The 25,337-nt window shown below is 37.9% G+C and overlaps 1 protein-coding gene across 4 annotated transcripts in view; it reads left to right on the top strand.

Moving 5' to 3' along the window:
* The window catches only part of CDK15 (cyclin dependent kinase 15), a gene marked incomplete at its 5' end in the record, with an annotated part of 81,203 nt that overhangs the window by 26,055 nt on the left and 29,811 nt on the right, over positions 1–25,337 (top strand). For all 4 annotated transcript variants that reach the window (XM_084230557.1, XM_084230560.1, XM_084230558.1 and 1 more), the window contains 4 exons: positions 9,587–9,710; positions 11,681–11,801; positions 19,020–19,113; positions 24,800–24,863. In XM_084230557.1, the coding sequence (XP_084086683.1) occupies positions 9,587–9,710; positions 11,681–11,801; positions 19,020–19,113; positions 24,800–24,863 (403 nt within the window). The remainder of the gene's footprint in view (positions 1–9,586; positions 9,711–11,680; positions 11,802–19,019; positions 19,114–24,799; positions 24,864–25,337) is intronic.

Consider the following 25,337-nt stretch of genomic DNA (forward strand, 5'->3'; position numbering starts at 1 on the left):
GGTAAGCTTGCGCGAAAGCGGCCCTCGGATTGCAGCTGCCCAGGCCCCTGCGCCTGCGACCTAGGCTTGCGGGGAGACGGCGGAGGCCCTCCCTGAGTGAGCAGGAACAAGGTGCCCAGGCAGGGGAGCGGGATTCAAAAGGCGCCATTCCCGCGCCACTGATCTGGGCTACAGCCCGCGTCCTGGAACTGAGGGCTTTGGAACTGAGACCCGGGCGGAGGCCCTCCCTGAGTGAGCAGGAACAAGGCGCCCAGGCAGGGGAGCGGGATTCAAAAGGCGCCATTCCCGCGCCACTGATCTGGGCTACAGCCCGCGTCCTGGAACTGAGGGCTTTGGAACTGAGACCCGGGGCACGAAATTAGGGGCGTGGGTTCCCCACGACGGTGGGGCACAAGGCAGACACAGCACCCCAAAGCCGTTGAGGTGTACCCTACCATCCCCGCTCTGCTCCCTGTCCCACGGGGTGGAAAATCAGCTCCCCAAGGGCTCTAGGAGAGATCTCTGGCGCCACCTAGCGACTTGACCCCAGCACAGGCTACTGAAGGAGCTAGTGGCCAGCTGGGGAGTTAGCCCACACCGGGCCCCTTCCGAACAAGTAGTCTGAGCCCACAGGGAGAGCGAGCACCCACAGCCGGGGCAGACCAGGCGCGCAGAAGAGTGTGCCTGAGACCAGAAGCGCAGGGAGTGTGTCCCACATCACCATTTTAGAACAGGGACATTTCTTCAGTAAAGACTACCTGCAGAAGGCTTCCTCAGGAGCCAGAGGTGAGCGGGGGAAGTTCGCCCACGCCAGACCCCCTCTGGCCTGCAGTCCAAGCCCAGAGGGGAGCAGGAACCCACCGCTGGGGCAGACCAGGCGCACAGGGGAGTGTGTCCCCACATCGGCATTTTAGAACAGGGACCTTTCTCCAGTAAAGGCTGCTTGAAACTGACAGATGACTCCTGGAAGAACCAGAGGGGAACAGAGAAGCCCACCCAAGATGCCGGCAAGTCCCAACAACACAGTGTCCCAACACATACGGCAAATTAGAAAACAGACAGTAGGGAGGAGAAGAACCACACGCAACCTAGCAACTCTCCAGAGAAAAAGCACACCACAAAAAGAAAGCCAGCCCCCAGATTGCAACGACAATAACTTGGAAGAATTTCTGAGCCTTCCAGAAAGAGAATTTAAAATTGCCGTGATTAAAAAACTGACAGAAGTCATAAAGGAAAACAATGATAAGGGAAAAATAATCAACGATCAGAAGAATGCAATTGAGTCCCTAGAGAGGGAAAACAATGGTCAGAAGAAAGAAATTGAGTCCCTAAAGAGGGAAGTAAAAGAAATGCAGGAGATCAAAGAATTAATGGAAGAACTAAAGAATTCTGGGAAAAGCAATGAAAGCAGAATAGATGAAATGGAAGAACGAATAAGTAATCTTGAAGACACAGAAATAAAAAGAACCAAAACAGAAAAGGAAAGAGAAGTACGAAGGAAAAAGAACGAAGAAAGACTTCGGGAACTATCTGACTCCATGAGGAAAGGAAATATAAGAGTTATAGGAATACCAGAAGGAGAGGAGAGAGATGTAGGAACAGAGAAAATATTCAAAGAGATAATTGAAGAGAACTTCCCAAATGTGAAGAAGGAGCTGAAAATTGATATACAAGAAGCAAGAAGAACACCAAACTTCCACGACGAAAGGAAAAATACAGCAAGACACATAATAGTAAAGCTCCCAAGAATCCAGGACAAGGAAAAAATAATGAAGCTGGCAAGAGGGAAGAAACAGATAACATTCAAAGGAAAACCAATCAGGCTGACATCAGACTTCTCCGAAGAAACACTACGGGCAAGGAGAGAGTGGAGGGACATGGTCAACAGACTCCAAGAAAACAGATGCCAACCAAGAATACTCTATCCCGCAAAGCTCTCCTTCCTCTTTGAAGAAAGAATATGGACCTTCCCAGACAAACAGAAACTCCGGAATTTCATTGCAACTAAACCCCCACTCCAAAAAATACTACAAGGAGTCCTAAAGCCAGAACCTCAGAGCGACGAATAACAATGAAAGAAGGCCAAAAAAAAAAAAAAGTTATTAAAAGAATAAATAAATAAAATCAAAGGAAAGACAAACACAATGGCAAATACAGATGTTAACATATCAATATTAACTCTAAATGTAAATGGACTAAACTCTTCAATAAAAAGACACAGAGTTGCAGCCTGGATTAAGAAACAAAACCCAACCTTTTGCTGTCTCCAGGAAACACATTTAGCTACAAAAGATAAAAATAGGCTCAAAGTTAAAGGATGGAAAACAATCCTACAAGCAAATGGACCAAAAAAGAAAGCAGGAACCGCTATACTTATATCAGATAAAACAGATTTCAAACTCAAAAAGATAAAAAGAGACCTCAATGGTCACTACATTATGATCAAGGGGACAATACTTCAAGAAGAAATAACACTCATTAACATATACTCACCAAACGAAGGAGCACCAAAATATATCAGACAACTGTTGTCCTCTCTGAAAACAGACATCAGAGAAAACACATACGTAGTGGGAGACTTCAACACACCACTATCAACAATGGATAGATCAACAAGACAAAAAATAAGTAAAGAAACCAAAGCTCTAAATAAAGACCTAGAGCAATTGGGCTTAACAGACATCTATAGAACACTAAACCCCAAAAAAACGGAGTACACATTTTTCTCAAGCGCACACGGATCATTCTCCAGGATCGATCACATACTGGGGCACAAGACAAACATCAACAGATACACCAAGATTGAAATCATATCAACCATCTTTTCTGACCATGAAGGCATCAAACTAGAAATAAACCATAAAAAGAAGGCAAGGAACTTTCCTACCTCATGGAGATTAAAAACCACGCTACTGGAAGACCATTGGACTAATGAGGAGATCAAAGAAGAAATTAAAAAATTTTTTGAATTGAACGACAAGGAGGACACCAATATCCTAAATGTATGGGATGCAGCAAAAGCAGTAATAAGAGGAAAATATATAGCAATAGAAGCTCACATCAAGAAACAAGAAAGAACGCAAAGAAACAACCTAATCTCGAAGCTCAAAGATCTAGAAAAAGAACAACAAAAAAACCCCAAAACCAGTAGAAGAAAAGAAATAATAAAAACCAAAGCAGAAATAAATGAAATTGAAACTAAAAAAACAATCCAAAAGATCAATGAAACCAAGAGCTGGTTCTTTGAAAAAATCAATAAAATAGACAAACCCCTAGCCAGGCTCACAAAGGAAAAAAGGGAGAAAGCACAAATAAACAGGATCATCAATGAAAGAGGAGAAATCACAATGGACACAGCAGAAATCAAAAGAATAATCAGTAACTACTATGAACAGTTATATGGAAACAAGTTTAACAATCTAGAGGAGATGGACAAATTCCTACAACTCTACAATCACCCAAAGCTAGATAAAGAAGAAATAGAACACCTAAACAGACCAATTACAATTAGCGAAATTGAAATGGTAATCAAAAACCTCCCCAAAAACAAAAGCCCAGGACCTGATGGATTTACAAATGAATTCTACCAAACATTCAGAGACGAATTAGTGCCTATCCTTCACAAACTCTTCCAAAAAATTGAGAAGGAAGGGACAATACCAAACACGTTCTATGAAGCCAACATTACACTAATACCAAAACCGAACAAGGACAACACAAAAAAGGAAAACTACAGGCCAATCTCCCTAATGAACACTGATGCAAAAATCCTGAATAAAATTTTAGCTATCAGAATCCAACAATGTATCCATAAGATAATTCACCACGACCAAGTAGGATTCATTCCAGGGGCACAAGGATGGTTTAACATCCGAAAATCAATCAACGTTATCCAACACATCAACAAAAAGAAATATAAAAAACATATGATAATATCAATAGATGCTGAGAAAGCTTTCGACAAAGTGCAACACCCATTCATGATAAAAGCCCTTGAAATTCTTGGGATACAAGGAACATACCTCAACATCATAAAGGCCATCTATGACAAGCCAACAGCCAGTATCATTCTCAATGGTGAAAAGCTGAAAGCAATTCCATTAAGATCTGGAACAAGACAAGGATGTCCACTCTCACCATTGCTTTTCAATATAATACTGGAAGTCCTAGCCAGGGCAATAAGACAAGAGAAAGACATCCAAGGAATCCAAATAGGAAAAGAAGAAGTCAAACTATCACTATTTGCAGACGATATGATATTATACATAGAGAACCCCAAAAACTCCACAGAAAAGCTAATTCAACTCATCAATCAGTTCAGTAAAGTGGCAGGATACAAAATCAACACGCAAAAGTCAGTAGCCTTCCTATACACAAACAATAAATCTGAAGAAGAAGAAATCAAAAAGACCATCCCTTTTGTTATTGAAACAAAAAAAATCAAATATTTGGGAATAAATCTAACAAAAGAGGTAAAGGACCTATACAAAGAAAACTATAAAACACTGTTAAAAGAAATAGAAGAAGACACAAAGAAATGGAGAGACATCCCCTGCTCATGGATTGGAAGAATAAACATTATTAAAATGGCCATCCTTCCAAAAGCAATATACAGATTCAATGCTATTCCAATCAAAATTTCAATGTCATTCTTCAAAGAAATAGAACAATTATTGATGAAATTCATATGGAATCACAAAAAACCCCGAATAGCCAAAGCTCTCCTGAAAAAAAAAGAAGGGAATGGAGGCATCAGACTCCCAGACTTCAAACTATACTACAAAGCCATAATCATCAAAACTGCATGGTATTGGAACAAGAACAGACATACAGACCAATGGAATCGAATAGAAAATCCAGAAATAAACCCACAGATTTATGGTCAACTAATCTTTGACAAAGGAGCAAAGACTATGCATTGGAGCAAAGAAAGTTTGTTCAATAAATGGTGCTGGGAAAACTGGGTCGCTACATGCAAAAGAATGAAGCTTGACCACCACCTCACACCATACACAAAAATCAACTCAAAATGGATTAAAGAACTAGACATAAGACCTGAAACCATAAAATATATAGAAGGAAATATAGGCGAAACACTACGTGATTTGCACATCAAAGACATCTTTACAGACACATCACCCAAAGCAGTGATAGTGAAGGCAAAGATAAACAGCTGGGACTATATCAAATTAAAGAGCTTTTGCACAGCAAAAGAGACAATAACAAAAACAAAGAGAAACCCCACCAACTGGGAGAACATTTTTGCACCCAACACTAATGATAAAGGACTGATCACAAAAATCTGCAAAGAGCTGATGAGACTCAACAAAAACAAAGAAAATAATCCAGTCAAAAAATGGGCAGAAGAGCTTAAAAGAAACTTCTCTGAAGAGGAAATGCAAATGGCCAACAGGCATATGAAAAAATGTTCAACATCACTTGTCATCAGGGAAATGCAAATCAAAACTACCATGAGATACCATCTTACACCAGTGAGAATGGCACATATTAAAAAAACTAGCAACAACAAATGTTGGCGAGGGTGTGGAGAAAAAGGAACTCTTCTGCACTGTTGGTGGGAGTGCAAACTGGTCCAACCACTGTGGAAAGCTGTGTGGAGATTTCTGGACCTACTAAACATAGAGCTTCCATATGACCCAGCAATTCCACTCCTAGGTATTTACCCAAAGGACACAGAAACATCAATTCCAAAGAACACCTGCACCCCTATGTTTATAGCAGCACTGTTTACAATAGCTAAGCTTTGGAAACAACCCAAATGCCCAAAAATAGATGACTGGATCAAGAAGATGTGGTACATATATACCATGGAATATTACTCAGCATTCAAAAAAGATAAACACATGCAATTTGCTGCAACATGGATGGCGCTGGAAGGGATCATGCTCAGCGAAATAAGCCAAAAAGAAAAAGAAAAATACCGGATGGTCTCACTCATAGCAGGAATCTAGAAAACTTAAATAAGGGACCAGGAAAATGAATAACTATAAGAAAGTGAAAATCAAAATCAACAAAAAACTATGAACCAGAGACACTTTTAGGGGGGCGGGGGCGGGAGGTGAGGGATTGGGGTCAGAATGGGGGGCTGCAATTGTATGGGGAATATAACAATAAAATTTATAAAAAAAAAAAAATAAAATGCATAGTGAAGGACAAAAAAAAAAAAATAGATAAGTCTGTGCCACCCTCCAGACAGAAATTAATTAAATTAATTTTGATAACCTTAAAAAAAAAATAAATCTGGTTTTTACAATAAAAAAAAAAAAGAATATCAATATATTAGAGATCAGCAGAGAAGGTGGAACCTATGAAAAAGCAGCTAGAGCAGTAAGAGGACAATTAAGAAATGGTGGTACACCAATGAGAGAAAGAGCTCCAGAAGGGGGGACATGGGCAACACTACCAAAAGCTGCAGAGAGAAAGAGTGAGAGGTATTCATTGGATTTCCAGCACAAAAGACATTGGTGACCAAAGTAAAAACATTCTGAATGAAGATCATGGCAGAAGTCATTTTTATAGGAGTGTGAATTTGTTGTTCAGAGGACAAAAGTTTGCATTTGATGGCAAGATCCAGTGTATGACCTTGGGAGTGAGGGGCTGAAATGGAATGGAGAAGCAGATCTTATTGCTGAGGAGGTTGATTGAGCTTGTTCACATGGGAATTGATGTTAAGGAGACAACTGTCTCCCAGGTCCCCAAGTTTTTAGGAAATGATGGAGATTAGTGGGGAATAGCATGAATGCAGTGGGAAGATGTAGTCAAATGGCATAAAAATTCAGGAACAGGGGTTTTTACTTAAGGATGGATGAAGTAATGGTTTTGAAGTAGTATTGGGGAGATGGGAGTTTAATAGTCATGGGCCTCCCTGGTTGCGCAAGGGTTAAGACACAACCTATGAAGCAATCTGCAGCCTCTGCAGCATGAGTTCGATCCCCAGGCAGGGAGCCATCCACATGGTGCAGTAGACCTCTTCTGCCTTGCCCACTGCTCCCCTTAGCAGTATACTTTGGTCAATCTGCCTGTTCTGTTCCCCACTCTGTCTCTGATGATTCCTCTCACCCCCCACACATACCTCTGGCCTGTACCCCAACTCTTGTATGCATAAATAAATAAATCTTTTTAAAAAATAGTCATGGAGGCTTATATTTTGAGTAGTGACCATAGAAGACAAGAAGGTAATCATAGACTGGCCTGTGTTGAATGTCCAATAGAACAAGTTCCAGGAATCCCTGATGAGTGGGAAGGCCTAGCCTTCCCTGCTGGAGTTGGCTGACAGATCCGATTGTGTTTTTGAGGGATTCCCAGCCCAGGTGGCACTAGTCCACCAAAATTCTTTTGTTCCCAAGATCCTCATTGTGTTGGAAACATAACAAACCCCTGGGGAATGGGAAACCTCTGTGGAAAGAGTCACCCACGGTCTGGCTCAATGTTGACTGAGAAAACACCATCAATTTTGGTCATATTATTGGGAAAGCTTTGGTGGTGTTGAAGCAAGAATTCAGGTTGCAAGGGATTAAAGAGTGAGTGGGTGGTGAGGTGAGTTAGCAGAAACTGCAATTTTGAGAATTGTGGCTATGGAATATTATACCTTAATACGACAGTGCTTTACCATTTACAAATGCCTGTAGACATCGGTGGAGCCAGGGAGGAAAGGTACTGAAGAACAAGGAGGCTGGTGGGTGTGACTAACTAATTAGTGAGAACAGCTTATACTTGGGACATAAAAAGCATCTCAGACTAGCCAGTAGAGGCTGTCTCCCACTCAGCCAGCCAACTGTTTCCTTCCCTGTCATATTATAATTTTCTGACTTTTCTCAGGATAGTGTATGGAGTTAAGTAAGTCTGAATTTGAGTGCTGGCTCTCACTCTTTAGACATTTTAAAGTTTGCTTGAGCCCTAGTGTTCTTATCTGTAAATCACAAACAAGCATATTTGCCCCACAGGCTTGTTTTAAGGATGGCAAAAGGTGCTATGCATTTCCTCAATGTTATTTTTCCTTTCTTCCTTCTGTCTCTAGCCCTCACTGTTCACTGTCTTTCTATCTTACCTGTTTCCATTTCCCTCTTTCCTTAGCACTAGCAGATTGAATAACATTTTTAAGCACAGACTATGGCATCTTATCTGGAATTGAATTTATATTATCTTTTTATATTATATTATCTTTATATTATCTTTTCCATGGGTATTTAGATTTATAACTGATTGGACTATCAACATTAAATATCAGCATAGGAATTTTGTGGTTTGTTAGCTAATAGGATGATGAGTGGTAAAATCAGAAGTGTGTGTGTGTTTGAAGCACCGAGAAGAAAAAGCATTGGGAAGTCGGAGCCAGTGAATACTTGAAATAGGAAGTCTCAGGAAACGTTTGACATTCCTGGATGTCTTGTGAACCTGGTTGGGACCTGCATGGAGCCTACCTAGCCACAGCTGTGCTGTGCTACGTAAACTCGCAGGCTCCTACTTTGCTCATGCCATGTTGCTCATCAATTTACTCAGTGTCTCCAATTCACTGTTAGGTCTGTACAGGTCCCAGCTTCTCTGAAGCTCCTACTTACCAAGATGTGATGGGAATGGAGGATGTATCTACACAGGTCTGCATCTGCTATTTTGCCAGTATCCCCAGGAATGCCAAAAGTGACCCTTTCTTTTCTGAACTGCCAGAACATGTTCTCAGATGGCGTAGGTCTTTGTAAACATTAGTTGGTGATTGAATTCTCAAATGCCATTGCCAATGGAAAAGAGCAAAAAACACAGAATAGTAAGCATTCTTTTCCTCTCCTTAAGCTTTTCTATTGGCTGGACCATAATAATGTTTAGTTTCTGTACCTTATAGCCACAAATTGCATCTTCAAATTTGGTCCCAGAATATGCTTTTCTTGTTGTACCTGTCGCCCCACACCACTCTCCATCTTTCTTCTGTCTACTATTTATTCCTTGTTATCTTTTTGAGGGATAATTTCTTTTGGTTTCTCTTTCCTCTTTATATTATATATTTCCCTTGTTTTCAACGTTGAACTTAAGACTTTAAAAATAGGTTTAAAAAGATAATGGTTCCTTTATTTCCTAATACCATCCAAGAATATATTTCCTGGTCTGTCTCCTTGTGTTATGTTTTAAAAAGGATTCATATCAGAGTGCATGGGAAACTTAAACAGTTGTAAACCTTAGAATATCATTTCCGGGTCAACTTTGATCTTACATGCCAAGTTCATTGGTGGGGAAGAAAAATTAAATATCTCACATCTAAATCAATAACTAGTGTTCCAAAGGAAACTTCAAAGTTTCACTTTAGATTTTTAAGGAAGTATTATGCTTTCTGTATCAAAGACATGCGATGTCAGGAAAAGCCAGAATTCCTTTGTTTAGTACCTGGTCTACTTACTACCTTTCCTAGTCAGTCTTTTCTCCTCTGAATATAAAATTGCTTCTTCTTTTTCTTCTTCTCCGTTTTTGGTTTTTTTTTTTTTTTGGTCTCTCAAGAGACACTTTTACTATATTCTTTCAGATGACTGTTTTTGATTTAGAGGAGAAATCAACACATAGTAGCTCAAATCTGCTTAGATAAGGTGTTCATTCCTTCCAGCTTTTCATGTTTCAACTTTTGCGAGGCCTGGCATACATCCACCACCAACACGTTCTTCACAGGGACCTGAAACCTCAGAACTTACTTCTCAGTCACTTGGGAGAGCTCAAACTGGCTGATTTTGGTAAGTCACCCCTCGAGTCACTTTCTGGGATGTGAACAATGATGCTTTTGTGTGCACATGTTTAAAGCATTGACTAGGGCTGGCCTTTGAAAAGTAGAGGCCCAGGGAATATGAAGCTTTGTGAGGATATCAAAGCACCATATAGGAAATGTGAGGCAAGAAACAGGGAATCGGTAGCTTCTTAGGATTCCATTACGCCCCAGTCTAATTGGATCCTAAACGTGGGCACCTCTACTACCTCACATCATTCTGGATATAGAGAGATTTGAAGAATGAAGTATACTTAGTCTGTTACCCTAAATCTGCTTTGCATACACAAGTTCTATCAGAGTAGATCAAGGTTATCCCAGTAGGGCAGGATAAAGAGAGGTAAACCCCAAGATGTAAGGTAGATTTCTGCTGGGGTGGTGGCTTCAGGACACTTGTCCCTGTTTACATATATATTGATACAGGTGTCATGCTAAAGATATCTGAGATTTTTATTCTCATCAAAGTGATGCAGATTTCTCCAGGTGTCACTATATCTTTCCATGTTAGCACTTGCAGTTTTATAATTACACACACATATGTGTGTGATGATTCTGTTTCCTCCACTACACTGTACACATTATGAGGGCAGCCTGAGTCCATTTTTGCTTATTTTTATATCCCTAGTGACTGGCTCCATAGTAGTTGTTTGATAAATATTTGTTGAAAAACTGCTTTGCATTAAACATGGATTTGCTATTTGCCGTAGTAATTTCACTTCTAGGCATCTATCCCACAAATTAAAAAAACACTAATTCTAAAGGAAACCTGCACTCCCATGTTGATTGCAGAACTATTTACTAAATTACCGCAATAACCTAAGTGTCCCAGAACAGATGAGTGGCTCAAGAAGATGTGGTATATGTACACAGTGGAATACCACTGAGCTATCCAAAAAAAAAAAAACCCTGCCATTTGCAGCAACATAGATGGGGCTTAAAGGGATAATGCTAAGTGAAATAAGTCAGACAGAGAAAGATAAATGCTGAATGATGTCACTAATACTGGTTTGCATGAGCTGAGGACTCACTCTTCTGTTTGGTAGATGTCAAATGGTGGTAAAATAGCTGTAATCCTTTATTCTGAAACAAGGGTTATACTTTATGCAGGTCCAGCTTTCATCTGGACATGTTAACATTTAACTGATATTTGCTTATCAATTTCCCACAAAAGCAAACCTGTTTATTGAGGTTTCTTTCCCAGCTATATATCATGTCATTCTGTGAGATAAGGAACTAACTGACAAAAAATATTCTCATTTGCAGAGGAACTTGAGAATGACTCCTCAGAGATCCTACCAAACTAATTTGGATTAGCAGTTGCCATCCTATAGCCACTAACCTAGGAGTTTCTGGACTGCAAAAATGGAGGGTGGTCATATTAACTTGGACTGAGTTCTGTTGTTATTACAGAGACCCCAAACTATAAAAAGTAGAAACTTAACTTTCTCACATACCTAAGCAGAGATTGTATGGTGACTCCAGGGTATGTTGGCCCACACTCAGCTGTTGTGTGGCCCTAGCATGCCTCGGATATTGCCCCAACTGCATACTTCTAGATAGCTGCCACCTCCTTCTTTTAACAGTCTGAAGGAAGGAGAAAAGGGAAGAATGCTTAACCCCACCATTAAGGGTGTGATCTACAAGTTCACATGTCATTTCTGTTCATATCATATAGGCAAGAATCTGGTCACCTTACTACACTTAGTTGTGAGGGGGGCCACTTCTAGCTGTAAAATAGGCCAAAAATTAAGAAATTCACTTGATTTCACATGAGAAATTCACAAGGATCAAATAGTTGAGCAGTTGTACTAAAAGCACACAAAGTTTGTACATTATTTTTAAAGTGTTTATGTTGCCAGTTAACTGTTGTTGGCAGAATGCATCTCTGTGGATTTCCAGGAAAAAACAGGACAATGATTTATGTTTTTTCCCTTCGGTCAGGTCTTGCTCGGGCCAAGTCCATTCCTAGCCAGACATACTCTTCAGAAGTTGTGACCCTCTGGTATCGCCCTCCTGATGCTTTGCTGGGAGCCACTGATTATTCCTCTGAGCTGGATATGTGGTAAGGGTAGTACCAAAAATGAAGAAAATATGAATTATCCTACCTGTGAGGGTGGTATTATCATCTTCACTATATTTTAAATAACAGTAACATTTATATACAGAAACATAAAGTATTATCAAATACACATTGCACTTTACTTTTCCAATCATTCTGTGAATTTTTAGCAATTAAAGAAAGATTCTTCTGAATCTGATACTCTTTCTACCACACCCCCTCTCCTAGCTCTCTCTGTCTCTCTCTCTGCCTTCAGAGAAACAGACTATACTCCCAAACCACAGATACACACACTCACACACGTGTATACTCACACACATGCACACATACGTCTGCGCATGTGTGCCCACACACCCCTATAGTTCAATGACAGATTTAAAAAAAACAGACCAAGAGTCAAAGGACCCAATTTCCATGTCAATTCTATTTCTAATCAATTACTCTGAATAAATTGTTACCTTTTTAAAAAGTCATGTATCCTCTTTGTGTCTAGTTTCTCCATTTTCAAAATGAGAGTGAGTAACTCTCCTCATGAAGGTTTCAATGGAATAATAGTACAAGAACCATATAGATGCCATCAAGTAAAATGACATCTTTGGGGGGGCTTTTGAATTAAGGGAGTGCAGTAGTGAGTGTGGGATCTCAGCAATCATCATCTTAGAGGAGTGGTGTGATGTGATCTGGATCTTATTTCTGAAACTAACAGTCATTCAGAGACCACAGGAGAAGGTAGTAACTTTGCAGTCATAGTCACCTCCTCAAAGGTACTAAATATATTATTTATTTCAATTCCTTAGAAAGCTTTATATAAACAAAAACCCTGTTGCTTTTCTTTAGTTTATCATAGATTATAAAAACGTAACAGTATCCTAAAAGGTTAACTTAAGCTTTAGGATTTCCAAAGTATCGAGAAAGATTGTAGAAATTTTCTTCCAGTGTACCTGAAGTCACAGATTTCCCAATACCTCATATCATTTCTAGAAATATCTGTGGTAGTCAAAACCCTCCTGAAACCATCAGCTCCCACTGCTTTGCACTTTCTCATCAAAGGCCATAGGTGGACTCTAACTTTTTCAGCTCTTAATGATCTCTCCCTAGTTGTGATTCACAAGCAGAGTTTTACTTCTACTCATCACTTTCAAGCTGTCTTATTATGGAACATTTAAAATAGTCAAAAAATATACTTTAAGTATATTACATATATATTATATATTTCAATGTTTCTCAGCCAGGGTCAATTTTGCTCCCCAAGTGCATTTGACAATATCCAGAGCCATTTTTATGCCATCGCTATGTGGGGATGCTATTGTCATTTTGTGGGTAGAATGGCCAAGACAGCCCCCCACAACAAAGCTCTCTGCTGTCCAAAATGTCCATAGTGTCAAGATTGAGAAACCTGGTATCAATGAAGAGACACAATCAAGTGACTTCCATGAGTCTCACTAGTATACAGCTAGAACATAATCCACCAACAGCCACATTTTCTTGTTTTTTTTCCCCATCCATCTGCCTCTTCCTCAGAGGGGCTTCTAGCTTGAATTTTTTTTTTAATCTTTATACAAGAACTAGGGTATAGGCCAGATGCATGGGAAGGTGAGAGGATTCACCAGAGACAGAGCGGGGAACAGAATAGGCAGACTGACTGAAATACACTGCTGAGGGGAGCAGCTGGCAAGACAGGAGAGGTCTGCTACACCTTGTGGGATTCTCTCTGGCTAGCTGGGATCGAACACGTGCTGCAGAGGCTGCAGACAGCTTCACAGTGCTGTGCTGAAACGCCTGTGCCACCAGGGAGGCCCTTGAATATTTTTTTATCATCATTCCCTTACCTCTTTTAAAAATAATATTTTTTATTTTTAATTTTACATTGATTCTAAAAGGTATTGTTTTGTTTTACCTGCCTTAGAGTTATTATTTTAAAACAGTGTTGTTTTTTTTAGTCTTCTGTGACTTGCTTTTTTCACTCAATATGTTTCTACACAGCTAGACTTTATGTTGATGAACATCTTAATTGTTTAGTTTGTGTTGTATTTTGTTTTGTTTTCCTATCATGCTTATACTTGGATTCAAGATTTCTCTAGAGTACTTAGGAATAGATTTGCATGTCCTAAGGTATGTGAATGTTCAACTTCGTGAAATAGTGCCAGATTATTTTCCAAAGTGATTGTGATAATTTATATACCAGCAATGTGTGATAGGCCTTTATCCATATCTGCACCAACTTTGTAATAACAGATTTCTTAAAATTTGCTAATCAAGCCTGTACAGTGCTTTCACATTGTGATCTAATTTTGCATTTCCCTAATTACTAATGAGGTTGGATTTTTTTTCATGGATTTTTTTGCCACTTGTGTTTTCTCCTTTATGTGTCTTTATTTTATTTTCCTTTGGTTTCTCTAAGTTTCTTTCTCCCTCTCAGTCGCTCTCTTCCTTTATAGCTTCATTAATTCACAGGAGTTCTAATATTCTGGATAGTAATCTATCATTTAATTTGGTTACTCTCTTTAACTTGGTTACTCTCTTTCATATTTTAATACATTGGGAATTGATTTCTGTATATGCTAACCGATTGTCTCACTCCAATTTCTTCCTTGAACTGTCACACCAAATCTCTCATATACCAAGTTTCCATAAACACACAGGTCTGTTTCTGGGCTCTGTAATTCTGTTCCACTGGGGTCAATGTAACTGTCTCTGCCCCATATCCTAATGTATTCATTTCTTTAGCTTTCTAATAATGCTTGACATTTGGTAGTATAAATCTCCCCTCTTATTTCACCTTCTTCCTCAGAAGAGCCTTGGTTACTTTTCCCCTTTGAGTTTTCATAATTTTAGATTCAGTGTTTCAAGTTACATGAAAAATTCTATGGGATTTTAATTGGAATTACATTGAAAATATAGAACACTTTGAGAATAACACTTTTATAATATTGTTTCCAATTTTGAAACATGGTCTATCTCTCCACATGTTTAGTTCTACTTTAATGTCTTATAGTAAGTTTTATGATTTTCTCTCTAAGGTCTTGCATATCTAGAGCAAAGGTCCTTGTAAGCCTATTTCTACTGTTTATTGTTTCTTTTGGTTCTTGCATACAGTATCTTTTTTCCATGTATATTTAGTTGTATTTGACAGTGATATGCTAATCTTCCTTAAAATTTAATCGTGAATTTTTTGGGGGAGTTTCAAGGGGAATTAATGCCCTGCTTTCAGGCAGATAGGGGAGGCCACAGCTTGTCCTCTGCTTTTTCTTGATTGTCTTCAGCTTAAAACAATCCTTATACTAGAGTGGCATATTTTGGGGTGGCATATTCTGCTCCCCTATAGTTCTTCTCCTCTCTTTCATATTTTCCATCTCCTTAACTTTCTGTGCTGCATTCTAGGTAATTTCTGCAGTTCATCAAGCCAGTTCTGTAAGTCACTCTTAAACAATGTATCCCTAATCTTTTTACTCTATATACAAAAATGTATGATATCCCATTTGTAAATGGCTCATGAATTTAACCATAAATATTGATAAGACTTGAAAAATAAAATTTAATTATAAGTTAAAATTACTATCACTACTCTTATCCATTCCACTATTATTATTGGTTGCCCAGTACAACTTAAAAAGAAAAGTAATGTAGAACTAGAACAATAAGCATCTTTCATTGAGTTTACTGCATTTATTCACTCCTTAAATAATTGCTAGATATTGGGTGTTTACATTGAGAGTTTTCTTCCTCCTTTTTTAAAAAAAATTAAAGTAATGAGAGAGGAAATGAGTAGGGAGAAGATTTCTAATTGACAAACGAAGAAAAGCGGAGGAGAATCCTGTTAGGTCATGCTGTAACACAGGGTACAAACAGAATGCCTTTGTGGAGGCAGGTGACGCTGGGTGTGAATTACAGCTTTTGTGTTAAGGAAACTAATTACGACACATAGTTCAAGAATGTTTCCTTCACTATAAGCCTAGTGTCAGTGAGAGTACAAGAGCAAATTATTAAACTATGGAAAATGTGAGGTAGGATATATTGGTAATACCTAACAGTTAGAACCAACATCAGTGAGTCTGTAAACATCTTTTCTCGCTGCTACTTTTTCAGAACTTAAAGGATTCCACTAGTAGTTTCAGTGAGAAAAATCAAATATTTTATGATGAGTAACCTTTTGTTTTTACTTTTTTTGCATTGTGTTAAAATGTCATAACATAAAGTTTACTATTTTACCATTTTTGAATTGCTGTGCAAGTCATCACTACTGCCCATCCCCGAAACTTTTCATCATCCCAAATGGAAACTCTGTACCCATAACTGAGTATTACTCTTTCCCTGTAGTCCCTGGTAACCTGGTTCTTTCTGTCCCTAAGAATTTGACTACTCAAAGTACTTTAATTAAATGGAATCATGTAATATTTGACCTTCCATGTCTGACTTACTTCATTTAACATAATGTTTTCAAAATTCATCCATTTTGTGGTAAACTGGTTTTAAAAGAAGGATTTACTTTTGGTGCATAAAGTCCCCTATTCAAAACTGACTTTACGCAGTTTCTGGTAGTAAGACTACAAAAAGTTGTCCCAATCTGTGAGATTCTTTACAGTTAGATATCATACTGCAAACTTCCAAATGTAAAGTGTAGCCCAGGGTAAAGCAAATGGAAATGTCATGTGACTGCCATATATTGTGTTATTCTGAATTAATTTCAAAAAATTTTCATATGGGAAAATTTCGTATTTCATAATTTCTTTTTTCAAAATATCATATGGCTCCTTGCACCTCCAAAAAATCTAAAACTCCTGAGATGGTTTATTTGCCCAGAGATTGCCTAAGGAATTTGAGGAAATTTTTCTCTCTTGTGGAAGAATTTGTTCATGCTCAGAATAGAGAAAAGGTTAGAAAGAGAGCTAGTAAAAGCAGAAAACATAAAATATTTCCTCTAACTTAACTGAAGAGATCACAGTGCATCTCTCCTTTCTGGAAGGATTCATTGTTTGATCCCATCAGGTAATAGTCCCCTCAACCTCTGCTGTCTGTGAAGTTCCCCTTCATGTACATGGATTGCCCCAAAGGTATCTCCATAGAACATAAATCCTCTGAGAAGCCTAAAAATATGTGGGGTATAAAGAGCCACAAGAATGAAGATTTAAGGCAAGAAAGGGAAATAAAAATAAATAGGAACTGGTTCCCTTTCTGGACCTGAACATTCAGAATATTTAAAATGTTTGCTTAAGATTAGGCTAGAGTGGGCAAAAGCAATGATAGCCATACAACTTGTATTCTTAATTTTAGGGAGCAAACAAAAATAAAAAATGTTTCTGAAGAACAAATGAAAAAAATAGGAAGAGGAATTTTATGATTTTTTAAAAAAATTTTTCCATTTACTTATGCATAAAAAAGCTGAGGTGTTTGGGGGAGGGGTTGAGAGGATTCACACAGACAGAGTGGCGAGCAGAACAGGCAGATCTACTGAAATATACTGCTGAGGGGAGCAGTGGGTGAGTCAGGAGAGGTCTGCTGCAACATGTGGATCAGCTCCCTGGCCAGGGATCGAACTCATGCTACAGTGGCTGTGGATAACCTCAAGGTGCTGAGACTTTAACCCCTTGCACCACCAGGGAGGCCCAGAACTGTACGATTTTTAAAGAATAATGCCTAAACTAGAAAATGCCTTCCATCTTTCCAACTTAAGGAACACAGATGTATTTCTATATCATTCCATTGATTGGTATGTATGTTCCAGGTACCAAAGTAAAATTAATTTAGGAATGTTGTTTGTCTTAGAAGTATTCTAAGTGCATGTATATATGCACACATGCATTCACACACTGCATATGTAGACATAGATATAGATATGTCCTTTGATTCTTGATTTGTTAGGTGAATGAAGATTAATAAAGATGCAAAAGAATACCTATATGGCACTAACCATAAAAATGCAAATGGCAGATTTCAACCAAACATCAGTATTTTATTGAATAATACAAACATCTACTGTTGCTAACTTACATAATGGCCTTAATATCTAACTTTCTTCAGTTAATTTTGTATAATTTTGTACACTGTCCTTGTGATGTGGAAAAAATACCAGGAAATTGTATAACAAAGTGAATTCTTTCTGGCTCCCCCCAGCCACCAGTATGAAAAGAAATTATCTTCCAGTTTGATGATATAGGAAAGAAAATTAATAGTTCACCCACTTAATCTATTTTCAAATGCACATCTCTGATCAGAATGCATCTTACAATAGCAGCCAGCCAGCCAGGCTACAGTTGTGACTGTAGTTACCATTGCATATGTGTGAACATCAAAAGTGCCAGCATCAAAATTTGTAGAATGGGTGTCAATGACTTGGAAGAAGGTCTTGCAGACAGAAGAGGTTTTTTCTTCTTCTTTTTTTTTAATCCTTAGCAACCAAATGGTTGTGGGGAGAGAGTGAATCAGACACGTTTAGCAACATTCTTTAAGCAGGAGTCAAAAGTAGGCTAACCCCACATAATTGCAAGGTCAATTTAGGAGCCAGCATCAATGACTCTTAGTTTTTTTATGGATTATTTTAAGAGATGCTGCATCATCAAACTCCTGAAAGAGGACGATATCATGGATAAACATAGACATCAAAGAGTCTGAGTCAAATGCTGAACTTATTTCACTTAAGGTTCTACTTTTTTGCATGCACAAGTATGATATATGATAAAATAATTTGTCTAATTAAAAATAAAATTATAAAAAATTGCATTAGAGTAGGGTAAAGTAAAAATAAATATTATGTGAAAAAATTTTTAAAATTTTGTAACAGCCCTTTCAATAAGTAGAAAAGAGCCATTTTGAACATGTATGTCGTAGTTTAACTGGAAGGGGGTTTTTCTTGTTTGTTTTCTTAATGGTATATAAAATAATGGTTCCTCTTACCAGGACAGTATCTTATATTCAGTGAAACAGAGTCTTCAGTCTGGAAGTTGAGTACTTTCCCCTCTTCTCATTAAGTGGATAGTGGATGTTCTTGAATGAGCTAAAATGCTTGCTATATATAACATATTCCTAAATGCTAGATGCATTCCATTTGAATAAAAGATTGCATTCTTATTTTGGTGTGGCATAGTCTCTTTGCCCGAGACTTTTATTAGCATGTGGCCCCTACTTAACTATCCCCAAAATACTTCTTGAGAGGAGAAATGTTACTTCAGTTTCTCACATGTGGTTTCCTTGTAAGTGTCGGCTGACTCCTGTTTCCTTTGCTAGGGGTGCAGGCTGCATCTTTATTGAAATGTTCCAGGGTCAACCTTTGTTTCCTGGAGTTTCCAACATCCTTGAACAGCTGGAGAAGATCTGGGAGGTAAGAAAATTCTTCACAGGAAGATCTATATGCATTTCAAACTTTGAACCAAATTTGCCCGAGAGACAAATGAAGCAGTCCGTCTACTTTGAGATATTAAGCTATATATTCAGGTTGTGGAAACTGTGGTATTTGCTTTAGTAAAAGCACCTTGGAAATGAGTGGTCCAAAAAATATCTATTGTCTCATAGCACTCCATGAATCTACCTGCTCCCTATTACAATTGTCTCAATCTCACAGGACCACTCTGATACTCCTACTTAAGTATAGCCCTGATTTGCCAATCCCAGTTCTAATTCTATCATGTATTTGGCCGTGGATATTTTTCAGCTGAAAACAAGAACAAATTTTCATAGAACTTTGATAAAACAAAGACTTCCTATGTTAGCATGAGAGAAGTATACTATTTATCATGCTCCTTCCAAGCCAGATTCTTAAGATATCAAGCTGTTCTTAGTTATGGGGTTCCATTTCTTTATTCATTAGTTATTCCTACTTCATTCGCATTTAATGTCCTTTGTTTCTATCTCCCTTATAGATTATCAGCCATGTACTATAGTCATATTTCTGGTTTGGGGGTGATTGTTTTTAATTGTGGTAAAACATACATAACATACAATTGATCTTTGTATAAAGATCACTGGCATTAATACATTCACATCATTGTGCAGCCATCACTGTCACCCATTTCCAAAACATTTTCATCATCCCAATCTGAAGCTCTGTACTCATTAAACATTAACTCCCCGCCTTTCCTCACCTAGCCCCTGTCACTACTCCACTACCTTCTGCCTCTCTGAGTTTGCCTGTTCTAGGTAGCATGTGTAATAGGAATCATACAGTATTTCACTTCTGTGTCTGGCTCATTTCATTTAACATATTATGTTCAAGCTCATCCACACTGTAGCATGTACTTTAAATTGGGGGGGAAGGGCATCATTTGTTATCCTGGAATCTGTTTCCTTTTAAGTTTACTTGTTTCAAGCGGGTATCTGGAGAATTCTTGGTAACAGTCTCCCATACAGAAAGAAGTCTTGGGAAATATTGCCCTAATGGTTTTTTTGTGTGCAGGTGAGAGAACGTTTCTCAAACTCTTTTACATTTTTAATTTCGTTGCTGCAAACTTTTTGCTGGTCTAGGAATGTTGTAAATTTTTTATTTTTAAATTGTGTTCCCAATGTGGAGTCCGAGTCCTACATTTATTGTTTTAAAAAAAGTAAAAAAAAAAAAAAAAAAAGGGTTGAGTGCATATTTAATAACACATAAAAGTAAAGAAAATCCTCAGGGAACATTTATGAAAAGAGAAATGAGTTAGGGGGTTGACAGCTCATTTCTATGAAGAAATTCTATGCAAATCAGTCTAGTGCTGCAGACTCATGACCCAGAAAACCTTGTATTCTGGATAAATTAAAATGTGCTTTGTGAATTTAATATATTTTATAGAAATTAATCACTATAATTAAATTTTGTGGGGAAACATCAGAAAAATGAAGAACTTATTTTTCAAGCCAAAAGATTCTTTCTCAAAACTCTCCTGCAAGACAGATAAATGCAACCTTCAAATAGCATTAGTAGATGCTATAACATTATCTAGGCTAGGAGTCGCCTAACGCAATGGCTGTGGAATCAGATCTGGGTTTGAATTCTAGCTATTTCCTAGCTATATGAATGTGAGTAAATTATGTAGTCCCTCTGAGCTTCAATTTCCTTCTTGTTAAATGGGGCTAGAAACATCAACTATAACTGTAGAAATGTTTCAATAACCTGACTGCTAATAAGCCTTCCCTAACATTTAACTGATTGTTCTGTTTTTCTACATAGTATTATACCTTATACACAATAGAGGAAGCACAAATAACCTAGATCTCACCTTACAATAATCTTTAACCCATTTGAAGAGGTTTTCCTAATCACTTACTAGGGAAAAAACACTTATTGGACAGCATTCACCATATAAAATACTCTGCAAGGTTTTGTATGAAGTGACAAAGCATGAAAAAATGTGAAGAATAGGAAAATTGCATGATGTGTGGCTTCAAGTGTTGACCAGTCTAGGTGGGGCAAAAGGTGAAGTATATGTAAATATATGTAAAGCAAACACAAATATATATATATATATATATATATATATATGCAAAGGGATGTCTATATAAGTAATAGTAATCATAATACTGAAATAAGATATGCTATTGGTATATTTAAAATGTTCTATATAAACTGATTTTTTAATATTATATACTATGTTTAGTGATTGTGCTCTTGAAAGCAATAATTTACAATTCTTTGCATGTAGCACAGCACTTGAAGATCATAGAACAGAAAGAAAAGGCTAGACATTTCTCAGAACCTGATGACCCTCTAGCTAATGATTTAAGTTTCCAGGACTGATCTTGATGACTGATACCATCTGAAGGATATTTTAGGTAATTCAGTAAGTGAAAGAATTTGGAATAGAATCTGGATATAATGTTTCAAAACATGAGTGATGCAGCAAAAACAAGTGTGTCTTAATAAATCAGTCCAACTGGTCCTTACCAGGAAACCACACTCATTTCTACCATTATTTTTATTACCCTGCAATGAATCAAAGGGACTTATTTAGAACATTATGACAACTCATTACAAATTTAAAACAAGTAAACATATTAGAAATAACACTGGCCTGGAATCAGGAGACACAACTTCCGAACCCAGCTCTAACTTTAGGTAATGAAGTAGTGCAAGTCACATAACCAACCTCTCTGAGTCTCCAGCATCTTAAATTGTATTTGATTTTCTGATTCCATAAAGTTGTGACTTCTTTGGAGAAGGCATAAAGAGAACATTGTAGCTTCCTATCATTTTTAATCATATTTGTCTCTTCATTAGATTCTCCCCTGCCCATGAGTTATCAATTTGCATAATTCAATCTAACTTTCAATATGTACTGATCAAAGAAGTAAGTTTCATATTGCTTAGCTATAGCTGATGAGTGCCAGGAGCTCATATTTATTAAACCTCATTTCCCTTGGTCCTGTCCAATCAGGTAGAGACCATAGTTTTGTTATCACATGTGCAGTTCCACGCTCTGGGGACAAAGTGACAGTCATCCCATTCAGTAACGCACATCTACTCTGTCTTGTATATGACTACATCTCAAGCACTTTAAAAATTACAAATAGCTCCTGAATTTGTGTCTTACTAAACATAGGCTACCCAAGTGAAAATAGTAAAGCTATTTTGGGTTCTACAATATTGATGTAGGAATTGCTTCTTTGAAAGCAGTGGGTCCATCCTACTTCTCTCAACTTCTAACCACAACTTTCCTCTACATTTATCCTGAGATCTCACTTTCAGGAAGTAAGACATAATGAAAAGTGCTGCATCTTTATTTCACCATCTTTCTCAACTCTGTGTGTGTGTGTGTGTGTTCACATCTGAACAGTTGTCACCGCTTTCGGACCCATTTTTTAGAACTCTAATCTTCTCAATGAATGTTTTTAACAAATAATCCCAGATGCACTTCTAAAATCAGAATGAAATAAACTATGCAGACTTTAAATCCATTAATCAAAATGCCTTAAAGTTTCCATTCCAAGAAAGGCAGATAAACAGCCCCTGCAGCTCACTGTGGTTTCAAACATAGCACTCGCTAGCTGCCTTTTAAGAGCCTTCAGGGAGAGAGTAAATCAACAATTTTTGGTTTTCAGTTTCCCAGACAGTGAAGTGGAGCTTTAGTAATTTTCTCAAGTGAAAAAGAATTCAATAACTTTCAAATAGAAACTGAGCATCAAATTTCTAAATAAAGGATATTGAATTTTTGTTTGAACTTTTAACATCTTAAACCTTTTAGGACAATGTTTCAGAATTTTTTGGTGTCCATTTTACTGGTCTTAATTAAACATAAGACAAAATAGCCAACAATCCTAGTAACTTTCACCTTAAAGAAAATATGGATGTAGCCATTATTTCCTTTATTGTTTTCTCCTTGTTATCTTTACTTTCTTCTCATTGTGTTTTGGCAGCCCACAGAAGATGTATAGGTACATGTGAATCACACCCACTTGTTTACATGCACATCTGTGCAAATACATAAGACGGTAGGTTAAAAAAGAAGAATTAGCTTCCCGTCCTGTGGACTTCTTCGACAAAAGAAGAATTAGTCCAGTTGGTTTTTCAAAATGGATTCTAGGATCCTTAGTGTTCCCGTAGGCTCAGGGTGGCTGATAGGAAAAGCCTATAATCCTCTCAGCAGCTTTTCAGTTTGTTTAGGGAATGGATCAAAGAAAGAAGTTTTTACTGGGTGGGTGATTTTTTTATTATATGAGAGAAAATAGCACTTGAGTGTCTTTTGTTTGAGGACAAGCTAACAGGCACTACAGAGTATACTTCTCAGCCAGAGTTCTAGTCAGTAAGCTGGCAGATATTAAGATTCTGAATTCCTGAATGATTATTATCAGTCAATTGATTTCCTGCCATAACAGTTGGGCTGTCATCTATATTCAGCATTTTGCACATGAATTTGTATGAGAACTTCTTCTTAAAAAGATTTATATTGAGATATGATGCTTTGATTTTATACTCTGAGATTTTTGTTTTCATGTTAATTAAAAATTAGGGCTTCAATTTGATATTCCTCAAAAGAATGAGCTCTTTTTCAAGTGATATTACTATTACAATCCCCCAGTTAAAACTTACATACCGTATTTCTCTGTTAAGCCACAGAGAAAACAAGAAGTTGGTAGAAAAAAACAAGTTAGATTTGGGATCATTTTTTAGCCAACATTCTACTGCCTAAAGGTCAGTGTTTAAATCCTTTTTAATTTGAGCACCTCAGGGAACATTGGAATGTCCTTACTGAGGCATAATTTAAACTGACAAGGGTAAATTGTGTCTCTTTATAGCCCCAACTCCCTACATGGTGACCATGCAATAGATTTTCATTGATAAGAATATGACTTTAAGTAAGGCTTTGATCTGCCTCAGAATAACTAGTGAATTAGTGAAGACACAGGTTTAAGACCTGTGTGCATCAGGGTTCTCCAGAGAAACAGAACCAGTAGGATATATACAGATTTATAGAAGGAAATTTATAATATTATCACAGTTGGCTTATGCAATTGTAGAAGGTGAGATTTGCCACCTGCAAGAACTGGTGGTATAATGCAATCTGAGGCTAAAGGCCTGAGAACTGAGGGGGCCACTGGTGTAAGCCCTAGAGTCTTGAAGGCCTGAAAACCAGGACCAATGATGTCCAAGGGCAGGAGAAGATAAATGTCCCAGCTCAAAAGGAAAGAAGAGAGATTTTGCCCTTCCTTTGCTTTTTTGTTCTACTTGGGCCCTTAACAGATTGGATTATGCTCATCCACATTGATAAGGGTGAATCACTTTACTCAGCCTACCAACTTAAGCGTTCATTTCTTCCAGAAAACAACTCACAGATTCACAGGAATGACACATCCCTTAGCCCAGTCTAGTTAACATAAAATTAACCATCACAGGCCCATAGGAATATACTACAGCTTTCTTCCCATGAAATTATAAATGTTGGAAAAACCTAAGTTTCTTGTATATATCAGCTGGTCTACATGTCATACACCTAACTCTCCCTTATGCCTCCCTGATCGGTCTTTATGTCTCCATATCTGTTCCATCTACCCTGTGTCCCACCCCCTCATCTTTCTTTGTCTCTCTTCTCTTTATATAGGTGTTGGGAGTCCCTACTGAGGACACTTGGCCTGGGGTTTCTAAGCTGCCTAACTACAATCCAGGTAATGTTGATCTGAACTTCTTAATGCTCTGAGAATTAGAAGTGTGAGAGCTTGGCCACAAAACAGTATGTCCTTGTTTTATTATTGACTCAACAGTGATTATAGACCTGGACAGCTTTTTAGATTCATTTCTCCTTGAGCAACCCTTGTATAAGGAGGATACTGAGCTAGTAGTTGAGGTTAGATCAGCACCCCCACTCTATAAAACACAAGTAGCCAGCTGAGTAAGAATTTAAAATAACTATTAGTTTCAAAGATGACTACCATTGCACTGATTTGCTAGGTTATTGTGTCCATAAAGCACAAAAAGAGCTAATACAACAGAAAGGAAGTAGATGCTCCTTAAGCCTAGGACCAGCCAAGTAAGACATCTCTCCATTAGTGAAGAATCCATCCATTGCCTCTATACCTGACACCTGGTTATTTTCTGTCACACATTTGGTCCCTAGAACTGACTCCTAGTGTTGGATTTTA

This window comes from Talpa europaea (assembly GCF_964194135.1).
Source record: "Talpa europaea genome assembly, chromosome: 1".
Classification (NCBI taxonomy): Eukaryota; Metazoa; Chordata; class Mammalia; order Eulipotyphla; family Talpidae; genus Talpa; species Talpa europaea.